The 18437-nt window shown below is 42.1% G+C and overlaps 1 protein-coding gene across 2 annotated transcripts in view; it reads right to left on the reverse strand.

The window, feature by feature from the left end:
- VLDLR (very low density lipoprotein receptor) overlaps positions 1 to 18437 on the reverse strand; it is a 348579-nt gene that overhangs the window by 37105 nt on the left and 293037 nt on the right. For both annotated transcript variants that reach the window (XM_044080659.1, XM_044080658.1), the window contains exons 16-17: positions 10256 to 10345; positions 5819 to 5896 (exon numbers count right to left, since the gene is read on the reverse strand). In XM_044080659.1, the coding sequence (XP_043936594.1) occupies positions 5819 to 5896; positions 10256 to 10345 (168 nt within the window). The remainder of the gene's footprint in view (positions 1 to 5818; positions 5897 to 10255; positions 10346 to 18437) is intronic.

Consider the following 18437-nt stretch of genomic DNA (forward strand, 5'->3'; position numbering starts at 1 on the left):
GTAGGATCTCCTTAAAGGTTTCCTGGCCTCCCTCAGGACTAAAAGCATGTCCTCAGTAGTGGTGTCTGAAGAGAATTAAGTTAATCACCCATAGGTGTTAGGCATAACATCTGTAGGAGAGGGTGAATGAGTGTTCCCTTCTGCTGTGAAGTCACCTTGTGGGGTAACTTGTGGTGATTGCCCTTTGAGACTGACAGTAGGGGGGATCCAATGCTGCCTTGGCCAGTAGGGAGTCACCAGCAAGAGTTTTCATATATGTCCTACCGGACCTTCAAAACCACTTCTGCAATGAGGGGAAATGCATATAGAAACAGTCCCTTCCAGGAAATTTTGAAAGTGTCCACCCTTCTAGGCTAGTGGAGAGTGGTTCTTGGTGCAGAATTTTCTTGAATTGTCTGTTCTGGGGGAGGCAAACTTTCTGCGCCCCACTGGACAATGTCTAGAAAAAGCTTCCCTGTTCAACATCCACTTGTGATGGAGAATAATCTGCAGAGAACATCTGCCTACTGGCTGTCTTGGGATGGGATATAAGGTTGCCTGCATAGAGTTGTTTCTGGAGACTAGGTCCCAAATTTGTACTATCCTGCATAGGAGATGGAACTTTTAGTACCATGACTGTGGTATTCTCTGAAAATTTGAAGGGGATCTGGTTGCAGGATTGGGAGAAAGGCTTTCAGGGCCAAAAGGACTGCTATCTCTCATTGATATTTTTTTCCCTGGAGGGTAGGGTGCCAGTTCTCTTGCACCTTGAGACCCTTCATGGTAGCCCCCCCCTTGAGACCCTTCATGGTAGCCCCCCAGCCCAGGTCCAATGAGTCTGTATGCATTTATCGAGCTGGGGGGTGGAGTGGAAGGCCTGGGTTCAATTGAACTTGTATCCACAACCTTAATTCTGCTTTGAGGCAGGGCAAGAATGAGATCTGAAGTTAGAGGGTGGTTGCGTTGGGACCACACATTCTTCAAATACCACTGCAGTTCTCATATGCATCTTGGCTAAAGGCAGCATAGGTGGCTGCCATCAGGGCCAGAACCCATAAGAATAGTCTTGCTGACAGTTTTACCAGAGGTCCTGAAGTGGGCAGTAAGGGGAAAGAACTTTGCCCCGAGGGAGGAATGCCTACATAAAGTTTGATACTGCATCCCCAGAAAGATTTTGTCCTGCTGTGGCATTAGGGATGACTTGGGGAGGTTAAGGGTAAACCCAAAGCCTTGTAGCAGGGACATTGTGAACTGCAGCTGTTTAAGATGTCCTTTCTGCAAGAATGAAAATGTCTAGGTACGGGTAAATCTGAATGACTGGTTCTGCAATATAGGCTATTGGTGGGGCCAGGCATTCTGTGAATACCCTGGGTGCAGTAGATAAACCAAAGGGCAAGGCTGTAAATTGAAAATGAGAACAGGGCCCAGTAAAATGTAGGTGTTCTGTGAAAGGGTTTATGGGGATGTGGAGGTAAGCCTCCTAGAGATCCAGCGTGGCCATGAATGCATGGGCTGGCAATAGTGGAAAGGTCTGGAGAGATATTCTGAAAGATGGAATTCTTAGCAAAAGGTTTAGAAAGGAAAGATCCAGAATAGGCCTCAAGGGCAGTTCTTTTTTGGTACTAGAAATAACCAAGTAAAAACCTTTTCCTTGTCCTGTAGGGACTGGTTCTATAGTTCCATGGTTCAGAAGATCCTGTAGGATCTGGGGAATAAGGTGTAGTTGGTTCTTGGTTGGGAATGGAATGCCCCCTGCAGGGGGTCTTCAAGAGGAAATATCCTATCCCTCTTCTATTCCCAGAAACCAGCAGTCTGTGGTGATAGTTTTCTAAAGGGGTAGGCAGTGGGAGAGGTGGGGCAGGGTAGGCAGTGGGAGAGGTGGGGCAGGCAGTTGCATGTTGGTCGGAGCCATTTGTCATGAAAGGGCCATCTTTGGGTAGGTGGAGATGTTTTCCTGAAGTGGTCCTCCTGACAAAGGTAGTCTTGGCTGGGTAATTCCTATAGTATTAAGGAATTGGGACACCAGAAGGTGTTTTATAGCTTTAATAACCTTCAGGAGAAAAGCAAGCTTAGAGTTATACAGATTCTCAAACAGGAGATTGTGGGGTCAGGAGGGGCATCATGAATTTTGGATAAGTCCTCTGGCAGGGACTGAAGGCAAAACCAAGAATATCTACATAGCACTGATTCAGAAGCAGACCTTGCAGAGGCCTCTGCTGCATCATAACTGCAGCAAATTGAATATCTGGCCACTTTAAGCCAGGGACAGTTTTGATGCTACCTTTGTCTTATTAGGGGAGTCAGGCAAGGACAACAGGAGAGTAGTGGCTTGAGATACCAAGTCCGGGGCACATTTTATACAAGTTTGGTAGTCAATAACTCTGAAAGCTAGGGTTGAGAAGGTATAAATCTTTTTGCATATCCTGCCCATATTCTTATGGTCCTTGACAGTAGGTAAAAGGGACGAAGGGGGTATTAATCTAGACTACTTGTCAGGAAATGCAGCAATCCCTACCAGGTCTGCCAATGGGGGTTTCACCAAGAATTTGTTCAAGCATTTGTAGAAACAGTCAGGTCTTTGGGACAGTTGGCTATGAATCAGGACTTTTTTTGAAGAAAAATGCATCAAAATAAGTGGGTGTAACTGGTGGGATGGCAGATAGAAGATTCTACTTTTAGTAATTCAAAATCTCTTGTCATTTGGGAAGGATCACATTTGAAATGCTCTCGTTTTTGGTAATGGTCTCTCCAAAGGTAATGTCCTCTGGGAAGAGAGCCCTTCTATGGATTTATTAGGGCAAAAGTATTCCAGTAGAGACAAGCAATCTTATGAGCAAGTAATTGACTCATCGGAATAGTGGTAAACTTACTCTTGTACACAAGTGGAAAGATGGGTTGAAGTAGCTCAGGCAGGCCAAGGGCCGAGAAGAATGTCAGAGGGTGAACACGCAGAGGGCCTAAGGACCACGAAAGCCTGCATCAAGGATTTAGTGAAGGATTGCCAGTCAAGTAACCCCTTAGCAGAGAGATAAATGCTTGCTTTTCAACTTCCTTTTCAAAGGAGTAGTCTGAGAAGGCCTAGTTTCAGGGGGCCTTTGTTGGAACTGGGGCTTCGGGTTCTGGTATCCCAGTCAGGTGTTTGGCAAGGCCTGGCTCCCCTCACCAGTAGAGACACATCTGAGCTACTTGCGTGGACATGCCGGCAGGCATTACTTCAGAAGCAGCTTCCTCAAGGGAAGTCCAAGCAGACTGCTCTAATGGATGTCCCTCAAATCTAATTCGGAAGATGGCAGGGTGTCTGATGGTGTACAGGCAACAGTAGGCTGTCCAAACTTGCCTTTTTGGGTGGAGGCTTTGCCTGGGCTGCTGACAACCCATTTCTTTAGCCTCTAAGTAAAGGTTAAGGGTGGCCAGATGGCTTTGGCAAGTCTCTGGGATGAATAACTAGCCAATTGGACAAGAGGTATGGTAGCGTTCCTATCCTACGTAAAAACGCAATAAGTCACGAGTTTTTGTGGAATCTGACACCCACATCAGCATTTACCCTTCTTAACAGGCATCGGCTAAAAGGGGAGATGACAAACCAAGCTCAAGCAATAGCAAAAAAGATATCCCCAACGGGGTACTTCTTTAGATGTCTCGATAGAGGAACAATGTGATAGAGCTGTTAGACTGCAGCTGGTCTGTGCGTGCGGACATCACATTTAAGGTCCCTGGCTTAGGGCCCCATGTGCGACGTCCCACATTCCTACAGCAACCAGGCTTAAGCTTTTATATAGGAGCAGACGTTTGAGTCACCTAGAGGTGGAGAATCCCACACTAAGAATACTGGAATAGGACAAAGCTTTTGCTCTAAACTGAACACAAGTTTCCCCAGAGATTTAATTCAAGCAAGTCTGAAACTATACAGAAGACATTTATATTACAATCAACTCAACACAATTACAGGCAAGACTACACCCACACCTTTCAGCATCCTTATTCACTACCTTATACCCTACTTACTAGACATTCTAGTATAGTATTGATAGATCATTGTGCAGAAGCATTAACTGGACATGCAAGCTTTACTTTGCAGTATTTTGCACTTCAAAACTTGTCAAGAGTACAAAATGATCCAGCAGAATGAATATCTTAAAACAAACCATTAATCCAGAGGACAGTTTCTCCAAGTATTTCACATTTATACATAGAGAAGAAATTAAAATGTGTTGGTTCTCTTCCCCAAAGATTCTTGGCCAAAGTAGAAAATTCCATTCTATAAAATCTTTGTAGATTTATACATAAAGGAGAAGAAATTAAAATGTGTTGGTTCTCTTCCCCAAAGATTCTTGGGCAAAGTAGAAAATTCCATTCTATAAAATCTTTGTAGGGGATTCTCAATTCCTTGTGTATAAACTTAATCTTTTCTGTTTGAGATGTCTCAGTGAGATACACAACTTTTGTTGCATCAACATCTCAGTTCTTAATAAAGCTAAGCCAGAAAGAATTTTCCAGATTTACAAAAATGCATTTAAAACATTAATACATCTCTACACTTGTATTTATACTGCTGAAAAATTCACCTGCACACGCCTCAGCTTAGGGTTTCTCAATTCAGAGGAAATCTTCCCTGACCCATTTTAGGAAAGAGGAAGAGTCCCATGATACAAGAGATGCTGCTACAAAGTGCATTACATGCCCCATAAAATAACTGGAACCATCCTTACAAGGATGTTTCATGATGGCAAGATTAAATTGTTTACAATGCACCTATTCACAGACCATTTTGGAATTCATTACTCACATTTTACGTTAATGTGCAGAAAACATTCTACACTGGCAAATTCAGAAAAGGGAACATTTCATTGCTACTGCTGTTCATGCATTTTGCCATACAAGTACTCCACTAGATTTTTGCTACACCAGAGTGAATATTTAAATTCCCACATTTAAAGTCTGTGGGACTTCAAAATTCAATCAAGGACAGTCTACAATCTGTACATTTTCAAGAAGAGTCTACAATCTGTCTACATTTTCACTTCACATTTGTTCAATTTTTCAAATTTCTTTACTTCCACTTTTGCAGAATTCATCCACAGTTGAGTATCTGTATTAAAAATATACCAAGAGTGCCTTCCAGGATACCTGGACATCCTGACAATACTTGTCTCAAGACATGACCCAGAAATACAAATTAAGTTGGCAAACCTTCAAATTCCTCACTTACTGTACAGTTTCGAACAAGCCATTTGCAGAATGGTTTTGAACTATGCCATGCAAGGGTATTTGCTTGCCAATTACAAAGCCACTCAACTGCTTAAGGATGAGCTTACATTAGTTTCCCCCTAATGGTGCCTGTGTAAATACTTGCACAATGAAGCCAATCCATACAATGAAATCTGTGCAACTACTTCTGAATTACAAAACCATCCATCACAGGATGACCATGTGCATGCACATTACCCAGTACATTAGTTGCTGAGAGAATAGATATTTAAAAGTGACCAGTTGAGCCACCTTTATTTCAGAGCACATACCTGTAGCTTAGTTCAGATTGCTACTTGCATCCAAAACATGGACAACTAGAAAATAAATCCCAATGTAAACGGTGGCAAATTGATTCAAAAGGATTTGGCAAATTTAGAACTAGCTCATTTTAAGTGCTTCTCTGCACCTGTTCAGCAGAGAAACAGTTGTACAGAAGGTATGTACATCTTACTCTGACCCCTTTTGAGATTGGCCACGTAAATCCAAAGAAAAACCTGCCTCCAACCATTCTCCCCACTTCAGACTGTCTTTGCGAAACAAGTGTTGCCAGTAAAGACAAACTTTTTACTTTAATACACACGCTACTTACTTATAGGAAGAATAGCCCATGCTGCTGAAGAGCTTCTGGTTGAAGTATTTGCATCATAGATGGAACTCATGTTGCTTTCTGTAGAAAGATTGTAGGGGAAATGTTAACATTTCAGAAAACCAACAGTAACACTGGTACTATACCGCAGTCCGCACAATTTTATTTCAATAAATGCAAAATATCCTATAATATTTTGCAACTGGATTCTACCTTTAGAGCTAGCAAAGTAATGCATTTTTTGCACACCAGACATTTTCCACTTACCACTACATTTCTTTGTATTTGCAATGGTGGACAGGTTGACAGACTAGATCAGACAGGAGTCCCTGTGGACTAGGATGTTTGCAGATGACATTGTGATCTGTAGTGAGAGTAGGGAACAGGTGGAGACTACCCTGGAGAGGTGGAGCTATGCTCTAGACAGGAGGAATGAAGGTCAGCAAGACTAAGACAGAATATGCATGAATGAGAGGAAGGATAGAGGAATGGTGAGTATGCAGGGAGTACAGGTGGCAAAGGTGAATGAGTTTAAGTACTTGTGATCAACAGTTCAGAGTAATGGTGAGTGTGGAAGAGGTGAAGAAGAGTACAGGCAGGATGGAGTGGGTGGAGTGTCAGGAGTAATTTGTGACAGACTAGTACCAGTAAGAGTGAAAGGGAAGGTCTACAAGAAGGTAGTGAGACCAGCTATGATATACGGGTTGGAGAGTGGCATTGACAAAAAGGCAGGAGTCGGAGTTTGACGTGGCAGAGTTGAAGATGTTAAGATTTGCACTGAGTGTGACGAGGCTGGACAGGATTAGGAATGAGTATATTAGAGGGTCAGCCCAGGTTGGAAGGTTTGGAGACAAAGCCAGACAGGCAAGATTACGTTGGTTTGGACATGTGCTGAGGAGGGATGCAGAGTATATTGGGAAAAAGATGCCAAGGATGAAGCTGCCAGGTAACAGGAAAAAAGAGGAAGGCCTAAGAAGGTTTATAGATGTGGTGAGAGGATATGCAGGTGGTTGGTGTGAGAGCAAGATGCAGAAGACAGGAGGAAATGGAAACAGTATCTGCTGTGGCGACCCCCTAACGGGAGCAGCCAAAAGACTACATTCCTTGGCTAGGTATGGCTTAGGCAGGGGAAGGGGACCAGTTTTCCATCTACCTTTTTCTAAATCTAAGCTCCAATTTAAACAATCAAAAATGCAATAATTTGGTTCCATGCAATTCATTAGCCCTTCATCAGAGAGCACTTCTAACTGCACTGTTCCCCAAACATCCACTAACTGAAGCTCAAAGTGAAAAACTGATTTATTGCTAGCCTAAGCTAGGCTACAGGAACATAAAATCATAGGGTCAACCACCACACAAATTAGTCACCACAATTTGGTACCAACTTTCAAGTGAAAGCCTTAATCCAACATGCTCTTTAATTCTGTAGTCCAATTGAGGATTAATTTGAGTAACCTCTTTGCAGTTCTATTTCACTGTTAACTGTTCAGATAACCTCAAGTACCCAGTTAAGTTGGTGTGCAATACCACTAATAACCCCTAATATTTTGATGGAAAGTCTTCCCCCAACCCTTTCAGTGAAGAATGCTAGGTTTACCCAATCTGGGTTTCCTGCATAACAGACATACATTTAACTCTGAACTCAGACATCTTTGAGTCACTTAAATGCCTTTTATTCCAAGAGGATTAAATTTACATTATTCATTTATCCAGAGCAGCAGTCTCCAAGGAGATGTGTCCTATATCACTGTTGCCATAGTCTTCAGCAAAGGGATCTCCTGTCAAAGATCACTCAATGCCCAGATAGCACATCAGCCTTTAGATCTTGTGCCCACAAGTCATGTTCCCCTTACAGAACATAGGGCAATGATGTATGGACAGTTACTTAGAACTTTTGCTGCCAGTGCAAATGCCATTGCTCTGAATACCCTCATCTGGTGGCTTGGTCTCTCGGTTACCTAGAGTTACATCATCCAAGAAGGGATGGAGAGTTATGACCAACATGTTAGTTATAAAAATGCAAGATTTGGGATAAGCTTTATGAAATGGGCCACAGTCAGAGGTCTTGATTATGCAGATTGGGTGGGAAAGACCATTAATGCATTTGCATCAGTTTTACAAAAAGTTTGGAGATGGGAATGAAGAATGGATAAAATTAAGGCATTGGACTATAATCCTATGATGGTAGGAGGAGCTTCACCAAGAAAAATGTCACACGCCCACCTTGACAGACATTTGCAAGATTCAAGGAGCATAAAAAGCCTTGCATGTTGAGAAAATTCAACAGCTGGTGATGGTGCTGCCACAGGCAACATTTATGTTTAAATACAAGCATTGAGAAGGCTGTACCACAGAACATATAGCTTAACTTTGGGAAGAAAGGGCAGAGAACCAATATCCAGACAATTAAGGGGACTACCAAACTTTCAAGGTGGGCTTTCAAGGTGAGCTATGACTAGCAAAGGAGGAATATGTGAAGTAGTTAAAAGCGTTTTTTAGGGTATAAGCAGAGGTTGGGGATTGAATGAAAGAACTTTGCAGGAAGGGAAACAGGAGTAAGGATAGTGGAGGAACCAGGAAAATAAGCAGCATGATCAGTAGGATTGAGAATGTCCCACCTATGACACCAGCAAAAACTGGAAGGTATAGTGGAGGAACCAAGAAAATAAGCAGCATGATCAGTAGGACTGAGAATGTCCCACCTATGACACCTGCAAAAACTGGAAGGTAAGCCATGGGATAAATGAGAAGTCTATTGAGATATGGTGCTGTAAGTTAAATTGTTTCAATGTAATGTCTTGGGGAAAACTTGACAAAATGGGTTACAGGCAAGAACATGGCAACCACACAGAATAGTGTAGGTACCAGATCTTGGAAAAGTGGAAAGTGCATGCAAAGTAGTGTAAATGGTACTGTGCAATGTTTTGAAGGCACAGAGGAAATGTCAGTGGCATCCTAGTCATTAGTGAATTTTGACCAAGGCATCCTGCAGCAGAAACTACAGGAATTTTAATATTGAAGGAAGCCATTAGTATCATTGATATAAGATTGGAAAAATGTATTCAGCTTGGGGAAAGAGGTCCAAGTAGAAAGTTAGTGGATATCCATAGCAGGGTGTGTGAAAGATTAAAAAAATACTCTGGTTAACTTAACATTTGTTTACTGAAAAAGTGACTTTGAACGAGCCAATTTTCAGTGGAGGCCCAGGGAGAAATGCTTGACATTTTAAACATGGGAAAAAACTGGAGTGCCTGGAGGAAATCCACTCAAACACAGGGAGGACATGCAGACTACACAGAAGGCACCCCAGCCAAATGAACAGCTCGCAGTTAGGCAACAATGCTAACTGCTGCACCGTCCAATGCTGTAAGAATAGTTAAGTAAGGGCAATGCTCCAGGAGCAAGTTTGGGGGGTGTACAGAAATTGAGATGAAGGAATGAAAAGCTTGAGGCAATGCAGTATGGAAGAGCAAGCAGGTGTGGGCTGAGAAGCTGCCAAGCAGAAAGAGGGGTGCAAAACAAAACGGCAACATGTACGTTTTGTCAGATGGCAGGTTACAAATGAATCGCACAGATTCCCACGCCATAAAATCTCAAAATACTGGTTTTCAAAATACCTCAGAAAATTCATTTGAGAGACGGTAGGAAACTGCACTGTGTATACAATATAACAGATGGAAAAGATGGGATACAAGTGCTTAGAACACTGGAAATGATCAAAGTGGAGAGCTTTGTCTTGGTTCAATGATCAGGAAAAGTTAAAAATGGGAACCCCCAAAAAAACATGGGAACATTTCAGATTAAATTCCTTCAGTTAAGACTTTGCATAATAATGCATTCCCCTGAAGTTACTGATGTCCAGTATTGGCCAATACTGTGAATTTAGATAAAATGTTGGCCTTTTTGCCACAACCCTCACAGACAGGTGACTGCTATGCTAAGGGAATAAATGAGGAAACCACCAATTGACCCTGGTATCGTGCAACAGCAAGGTGAAGACAAGTAAAGGAAAAATTCAGAGGTAACAGAATCTATCTTTACAGTGACTAGTGTTGTTGACTAAAGGTGACAAGAGCTGCCAACCTGACTTGAGACCTACCACAGAAATGGCTTGCATGCATTTCAGCAAGTAGAAAAACCCAGAGCCATGTTCTTGGTAGCAGCTCAACCTTGGCACCATCACACCTGCAGATAGGAATCCAAAGTATGTTTTGCATGTTCCGGTATCACAGCAAGTGATCACAACCCTACACCTAGTACATCAACATCCTGAAAGTGTGGCACTTTCTATATTATAGTATGGACCAAAACAGGAAGCACTAAGCACCAACATCCAAAAACATCTATGATCTATAATTCACTACAGTGTACCATGAAATGCTGTGAGGTGGGGATAAGTACAAGTTAGTTCTATAGTATGTACTGCAGTATTTTACTAACCTCCAGTGACTGATCCAGCAGTTGGCAGGTTCATTAAAAGCCTTTGGTCGTTGCCTTCGTGACCCAGTGGGATTTTAGCTGAAGCAGCAGCTACAACAGAAAAGCACAGGAGAAAAAGCAGACATAATAAAGCCAGTGTGTCTGGGCCATTTTAAGCTCGAGCTTAGTATTAGATAGGTATGCAGGCAATTTAGCCATTTGTAGACTGAGAAAATAAGTCTAAACTTGCCTACATTTTAGATTAGATAAATGTGATAAATGTAAAAAAGTTTAACAGGTTCAGACATGGGTAAAATGTTCAGACTCAGTGGGTGTGGGTATATCAGCTAGCCCTCATTTGGCACCAGTGTTGTAATCTTCAGACTCAACAGGTTGTGCGATTCTGTGTTAGCAGACTAGAGAAGCGCATTGCAGCAGTTGGCAAATAGACTTGGAACCAAGCCCATATGTCAAGCATAAAAAAATTGACCAATCGTGATTTAGTACCTTCCAGAAGTTTGCACATCTTGAGCCCAAGTGTCAAATCTTAAATTTTAGTGCCAAATGAAGGCTAGCTGAAGTACCCACACCCCACTTGATCTATGAAACTTAGTTCATTTTCAAAGTGAAGCAAGCTATTATGAAAGCAATTGGTCTTTGCTAGTGGAACCAAGGATGTCGCCTGGAGTTTACCAGTACGCAGTCGCTTTTCAAATTACAAAATTCTGGTCCATCTCAACCACATCCAATGACCTTTCAGCATCTCTCAAGCTCCTAGATGATTCCATAGCCCTGTCTTGGAATCTGTTCAACAGGTTAATCATGGTGAATAGCAAAAGCCTACCCAAACTCCCAAAAAAATTTGCATGTTTAGCAGATTTAGCACAGGCACAGCTCTATGGCATAACCTATGAACCCATAAGTCCAAATGTAACCTTGTACCTTCTTTCAGGTAAAGGCCTCAATTATGTCAACCCCCCCCAAAGATAGCTGGAAGAATGCAGTCTGTCCTAAAGGTAATGGCCCAGGAGCTGGCTGGCAGTTGGTGTAAATGTTAGTCTCAAAAACTGTTTAAGGTGTAATGCAAATTTACATCTAATTTGTGTACAAATGTCCACATCTCCATTTTCCAAAGTGGGAAATTAAGGAAATGAAAATGGTTTGTACAATGAGTTTTGTATTAAGCTACAGTTTGTACTTTTACAAAAATGTTTACTTTCTGTAGGAAATGCTGTGGAGTTGCCGTCTGAGCTATCAAAGCGTTCAAATGTTTATACTTCAGGAGTAAAATACTATCCTCTCTCTGCATTAGTGTCAGTACTAACAAATCAGGTGTGGGGATAGAATCCATAGCAGACATTTAGAGGAAAGGATTGTGCACTACCTGTTGAACCACACAATTCCAAAACCATATGACAATTGTTATATCTTTTGCCTTCATGCCGTTTAGCAAACAATGGAAGTGCACACCAACAGCGTTATTCCTTTATAAAATGCCTGAGCTGTCTGTACATTCAAGTACTAGAAAACTTGCCACAAGTTAGGTGAACAAAAACATTTGCAGAAAGTCTGAATAGCGCACAGGACTCCTATCTCCATTGCAGACAATGCATTGCAGCCTTTTTTTCCCTGGCCTTAACTGAAAGGGCAGTAATGAATGCACATAAAACTTTGTAGAAAGCAAGTTATTGGGAAGAAATGGACAAGGCTTTTATCCCAGACTCATCTACCCAAGTAGTCAACTACAAAGCTTCTCTAAAAGCTTAAGGACTAAAACAGTGCATGGTCAGATTACAGTTTTCTAGGACATCCCACCTAGAGCTGCACATCAAGGAAAGATCATGGAGAAAGATTTAAACAAGTTTCAAACAGAACAGGAAAGCAAACTGGATTACAAGGAATACTCTAAGCCAAATAGACAAGGGGAATCTTTCCACAGTAGCTTCCCAAATTGAATTTTCATTTAAGCTTGAATGCAAGACCACTGAAGTGTTAACCTTAAGGTTCTTCAAACCTAGCATGCAGTCAATTGCCCAAATGAGCCTTTAAAAGAAAGGCTAAAGGCACTTCCAGTTGAAGATGGAAGTGAAGGAACCAAGCATGGGAAGTATGGGACAGCTATGGTCAATCACTGCACATTCTGGTATAGGTTTGTCAGCAGATGCAGGAAAAAGCTCACAGTAAACACTGGCAGAGTCAGTGTCTGCATGTCCTTGTCACTGAGGGGAGAAGTGAAAGCTGGTGGAGGATGAGACTAGCTAATACTGACTGCAGGACTATTAATATGCCACCACGGTGCACCTATTTGCCCTTTGTTTCCCATAGAATCTAATGGGCATCTGAAAGCCTACTCCAAGCAGCACACTGCTTAAGGCATGCACTATGCTACTACAGTGTGATGCAACTCCATAAGGACAACTCTTCAAAGCTTTGAAAATTGCTCTCATCTCCACAGCAGAGAACAGGAGATTCTCCTCCGTCAAAGGACTTGCAATACGTCTATTAGCAAATCTCAATTAGAAGCATCAGACGCAATTTTGGTGAAACTAAAATGTTTCAGCACTGAACCCATCCAACAGTGCAAGCCATTTAAATTATAAAAAAAAAAAATCACTGATCAGAAAAGGCCTGATGGAAACTGCTCAAAGGGGGAACTAGCAGGTGTCAAAGGGGGAATGCCTGCCAGTTGGTGGTGGGTAAAAAAGCCAGTAATCCAAGACTTAAATGATTCTAAGAAAATGCTAAACAGTCTCTGATCATGTTTTAGCTTTGCTTTCTCTACCAATGGGCAAGTTTTAAACCAAGAAAACCTACCAGTGTCCTACCCTTTACTCTGACGGCACAGTTCTTTGAACAGCAGAGGACTGAAGGGAGACAAATCAACATGCATTTTGCTCCAGAAACTAAAGCTAGTCCCTGTTAATCTAGCATTACTTTGTGCATCTGCACCCCCCCTCCTTGCTGCAAGGGAAATTCTGGCAAGGCAAAGACTGGGTGGAGGAGGACGACAACTTTGATATGCAAGAAGCGACAGCCAAACCTTAATCTGACCAAGTTTGGTGCATAGAAGGAACTCCAATCCCCAGAGGGTGCAGGCTTAGTCGGGACTACCACAGGCTGCCCTGGATTATCTTGCATCATCACGGCCTCCAAGTCAGCACCTATAAAGGAGTTGGAAGTGGCAGATTACTCAAAGACCTGGCGGCTGCGTCTTTAGGTTAGTGAAAGACCTGGCGGCTGCGTCTTTAGGTTAGTGAAAGCAATTTGGCCCATTATGATAAACCCAAATTGAAGAAACTTTAGCACCAAGCTATTACTGGAGGGTGCCATCATTTGTCAGGACTGCAGTACAAGTCACAATGATGACTCCAGTAATTACGCTTAAAGTGAAGGCACCACTCCTGGCCTATTCAGAGCTAGTGTTTGCACAGGCAGTGTGTAGCTAAAGCAACGCAGCTAATCATTTCAGGCTTGGCAAGTCTGTCCATGAAAACGTTCGTGAAGACAGACACTTCCTAGGTAATAGGGCCATTACATCAAGGTGCAATCAAATAGCTTACAATGCTATGGCATCTGTTCACTACTGCATCCAATTGGGATGCCTACCCAAGTGTTAGACAATGGGGAGGTTGCAGAATTACTACACTGGTAAGCTTTTCTCTATTGCCTTATGCTGTCCACTACTAAATTGAAGAAATTTATTCAGTCTGATGGCTGTAAATGCCAGAGACTTCATAACATGGACTGCCAATCTTTCTCTGCTAGAACTAGCACACCAGAAGGAAAGAATGATCCAGTGTTTAGGTTAAAACTCAGTGGGACAAGATGCTGTTTGGGTGGAGATACAGAATTGTTAAAGGATCTATGGCTAAAGCCCTACTCCTGTAGTAAGGTTGCAAACCAGAACCAGCTGTGGCACCAGAAGAGCCAGGCATGGAAAGGATGGGAGATGCTGGAGACGAAGCACATCAGCTGTGCTGATAATCTAAACTGGTATGCTCAGTGCTAGATTTGGCATCAATAACTGCATTTGGGCTTGACAGGTGAGAGCCCACTAAAAGCAGAGTATAGTTGTGTACACTTACCATAAATGTAGATGTTAGAGTGTATTCACTGTTGCAGTAATTACATTTGGGTCACCTGCTTTGCAGTAGCCCTGTCAGCCTGATTAACAAAGTCTTAGTCCTGCATCGGTTGCTGTCCTGCATCGGTTGCTTCCCTTCCATGACTCAGATGTCAGGTGCCCCCCTAATGGGAAGCAATTAAATCTATAAATACAAGAATATACCTCAAACAGAAAAGCAAATACACCAGAAAGCTTTTAGAGCATAGTAAGCGAGAGTAGAGGTATAGCCAAAAGAAAAGGGGGCTGGAGGGAGGGTAACCAGGACTGCAACAATGAATACATTCAACATCTACATTTATGGTAAGTGTACACAACTGTGCTATGTTCGTGTTTCACTGTTGCAGTCACATTTGGGTAGATTCCAACCTTGGGAGGAGGAATTTAAGTTGAATTAGGACCAGCTATAAGGCCAAGCAAGACTGCAGTGGCAAAACCAGCCTTGGATTTAGAGAAAATTGGCAAATGGTAATGCTTAAAGTATGTACAGAACTCCAGGTAGCAGCTTCGTCCCTAGTAGGGACTCTCCTGAGAAAGGCTGTAGAGGTGGATGTAGCGGCTGTAGAGGTGGATGTAGCCCTGGTTGAATTGAGTCAGATGCCCTGTGGGATAGGTTTTTCATTGTGCTTACAGCAGAAATGCAGTGGCCTATCCATTTTGAAATAGCTTTCCCCTCTGTCCCTGCAGCAAATGCTACCTGTAATTCAGACTTCGAGGTTTAGTCCTGTCCAAGTAGAATCTAAGCTGTCTATGCACATAGAGTGCAGCATCTGTTCCCCTTTGTTCTGTGGGTTAGGAAGAAAAGGTAGGCAAATGAATGGACTGATCAAGAGCCACACTGGATACCACCTTTGGCATGGAGAAATTGGCTCTGAGGGCCACCCTGTCCGCATTAAAGATGAAAGGTTCCACTGCCATAAGGGCCTGTAATTCAGATACCCTTCTTGCAGAAGTGGCTGCCAAAAGGAAAGCTGTTTTTCAGGAAAGAAACTTTAAATCTGCAGTAGCAGCTGGCTTGAAGGGCGGAAGAGTTTCTCCAAGACAAAGTTAAGATCACAGGCTGGAGTTGGAGCTCTCCTGGGTGGCCTTGGATTTTTGGCCCCTCTCAGGAAAGTACAGTTTTGTACCTACCATAAATGTAGATGTTCGAAGATCCACATTGCTGCAGTCCTTACATATGGGTAGTCCGCTGTCCTCGGTCGGCCCGAATACCAAAGTATAAGGCTGACGTCGGTCAAGGCGCTTAGAACTGACATCAGAACGTCAGGGTACAAAAGCGCATTACAGACATCATATCCTCAGTCTTTTCTTGCCCCAGATGTCAGAAGGCCCTAAAAAGAAAGGCCAAAACCAAAAGACAGCAAAAAAACCAACCACCCCTGCACTAATCCTAGAGGGGAAGGAGGGAGGGTAAATTGGACTGCAGCAATGTGGATCTTCGAACATCTACATTTATGGTAGGTACAAAACTGTACTATGTTCTTCATCTCACATTGCTGCAGTCCTTCCATATGGGTAGAATCCCAAAGCAGAGGTAAGGGAGGACGGCAAAACTATAAAACATTAGGAGCTGCCAAAATGCCCTGTAAAATTGCAGTGGCAAAACCAGCCCTAGATTTAGAGTAAAGTGGAAGGTGGTAATGCTTAGAGAAAGTATGCACTGAACTCCAAGTAGCTGCCTCCAAAATATCTTTAGTTGCCACCCCCCTTAAAAAAGCTGTAGAAGTGGCAGTAGCCCTAGTGGAATGAGGCCTAATCCCAGCTGGAATCTCCTTACCATGATGGGAATAACAGAAAGCAATACAAAACCCAATCCACTTAGAAATAGTTTGTTTTGAAACAGGCTTGCCCTGAGAACCCAAAGCAAATGAAACAAATAACTGCTGAGACTGCCTGAACCCTTTAGTTTTGCTCAAATAATATCGCAACTGCCTGTGTATATCCAAAGTGTGCAAAATCTTTTCCCCTTTATTTTGGGGGTTTGCATAAAAAGTAGGCAAATTAATAGTTTTTAAAGCCACACTAGAAACCACTTTAGGCATAAAGGAAGGATTAGTACGCAAAGATACCCTATCCTTATGGAAAATTAAGAAAGGCTCAACCGCGGGTTCTGATGAAGTCATTTGACGAAAGCGCTTAACTTTACGTCTTGTTAATAAACTGTGGTTCGAGTTGGATATGTGTGCTGTATTCGTGTTTGAGGCTGAGGGATATTGGCTGGCTGATTTTCTATTCTATTACTGGTGTACATTGGCACTTTTTGGTTTTGGAAAATTAAGAAAGGCTCAACCGCCATAAGGGCCTGTAATTCGGAAACCCTTCTCGCAGAGGTAATGGCCAACAAAAAAGCAGTCTTCCATGATAAATATTTCAACTCTGTAGTAGCTGCAGGCTCAAAAGGTTGTAGAGTGAGTTTCTCCAACACAAAATTGAGATCCCAAGCAGGAGTAGGAGCTCTACGTGGGGGTCATATTCTTTGCCCCTCTAAGGAATTGCTTAAACAAAGGATGAGAAAACAATGGTGGGTCACAGTCATAGTGAGCAGAAATTGCTGCAGCATGAACCTTAATAGAGAAGGACAAACCTTTGTCCAGTAACTCAGTAAGATATTGAAGAGCCACACTTAAATTAGGCTTAGAAACATCAAATTCCTTTGCTGTACTCCAAAATAAAAATCTTATTTATCTGCGTACACTTTCCTTGTACTAGGCCTTCTGGCCTCCAAAATAACATTCAAAACTTGCTGTGGAAGCTGAGACCCTCCAGGGTTTAAAACCGAATATGCCAGGCTGTTGGATGTAGAGTGTGAAGTTTGACATTGAGTAAATGACTGTTCTGAGACAGCAGGTGTGGAATCGAAGGCAAAGGCCATGGAGGCTCCCGTACCAGACTTCTCAGTAATGGGTACCAGTGCTGTCGAGGCCAATCTGGAGCTATTAAAATCATCTTTGGCTTGTCCTGTCTGACCTTCAGGAGTAGTAACAGCACAAGTAAAACCAGCTGCAAAACACGAACTCAAGAGAAAACTTGCAGAGAAAACCAGTTTAATAAAAAGCAGAGCTTTCGGGCGTAACCCTTCTTCAATACTAATACATTCAAACACTAAACTCTAGAAGCTTAAATACAGGTCTAAAATCACATGACCAGCAGCCAAATGAAATCATGTGACAGAAAACAAATTAAAAATTAAAGACATATACATATAAATATATTAAAAGATGTGTAGATACACAGTATAAAATATTTACTTTACAATATTACGTAGCTTAACTAACACAGGTTTTAAACTAACAGTGCTGTTTAAACCAGGATGAGTGTCAGCAGCTAATCTCAATATCCATTCAAATTCTTTGAGCTCAAGGCGGTTGTTGACATCACCACCTCTTTCATTTGGACATAGAGCATCAATCACTCTAAACTTAAATGTATGTGTTTCACCACAAGTTTTAATATGTTTACATAGTGCATTATTGTCACAATTTCTCCTAATTTCAGAATTATGGTCTATAACACGTTCCTTAAGCTTACGTATTGTTTTTCCCATCGTAAAATGAACTGCATGAGATGCAGGTAGCCAAATAAACCACAAAAGTGGTGTTACAAGTAGCTGTAATTTTAAAATTAAATACTTGTCCATTGGCAGGATGAGTGAAGATATCACTACCATTCCCTAAGATGTAAGCACAGGCAACACAGTTAAAACATGGAAAAGTACCAGTTTTAGCAGCCAATTGTGTATAACAGGGTCTATAAAAATCTTTATAGCAGAGTAAACTTTTAATCGTCCTCATATTTTTATATGTAAAATGTGGCTTGGTGCCCAATATAGTTTTTAGTTCATCCAATGCCATCAGAATGGGCCAGTTCCTGTTAATAATTTGTCTAATTGAACTTGACCTACCATTAAAAGTTGTGACGCACCTTATTTCATGTTGAGTAATGGTGTTATTGCACTGACTATCTGTGAGGCTTGACCTATCTTCCAAAAAGTTGGTATAAGTGATGTCTGCCTAGCTTCCATTACATCAGATTTAAGCTTGGATAATAAATTCATATCATATCCACTAGAAAAAGTCCTCT

The sequence above is a fragment of the Protopterus annectens genome, chromosome 8.part0, assembly GCF_019279795.1.
Source record: "Protopterus annectens isolate FY-2018-M chromosome 8.part0, PAN1.0, whole genome shotgun sequence".
Lineage (NCBI taxonomy): Eukaryota > Metazoa > Chordata > Ceratodontiformes > Protopteridae > Protopterus > Protopterus annectens.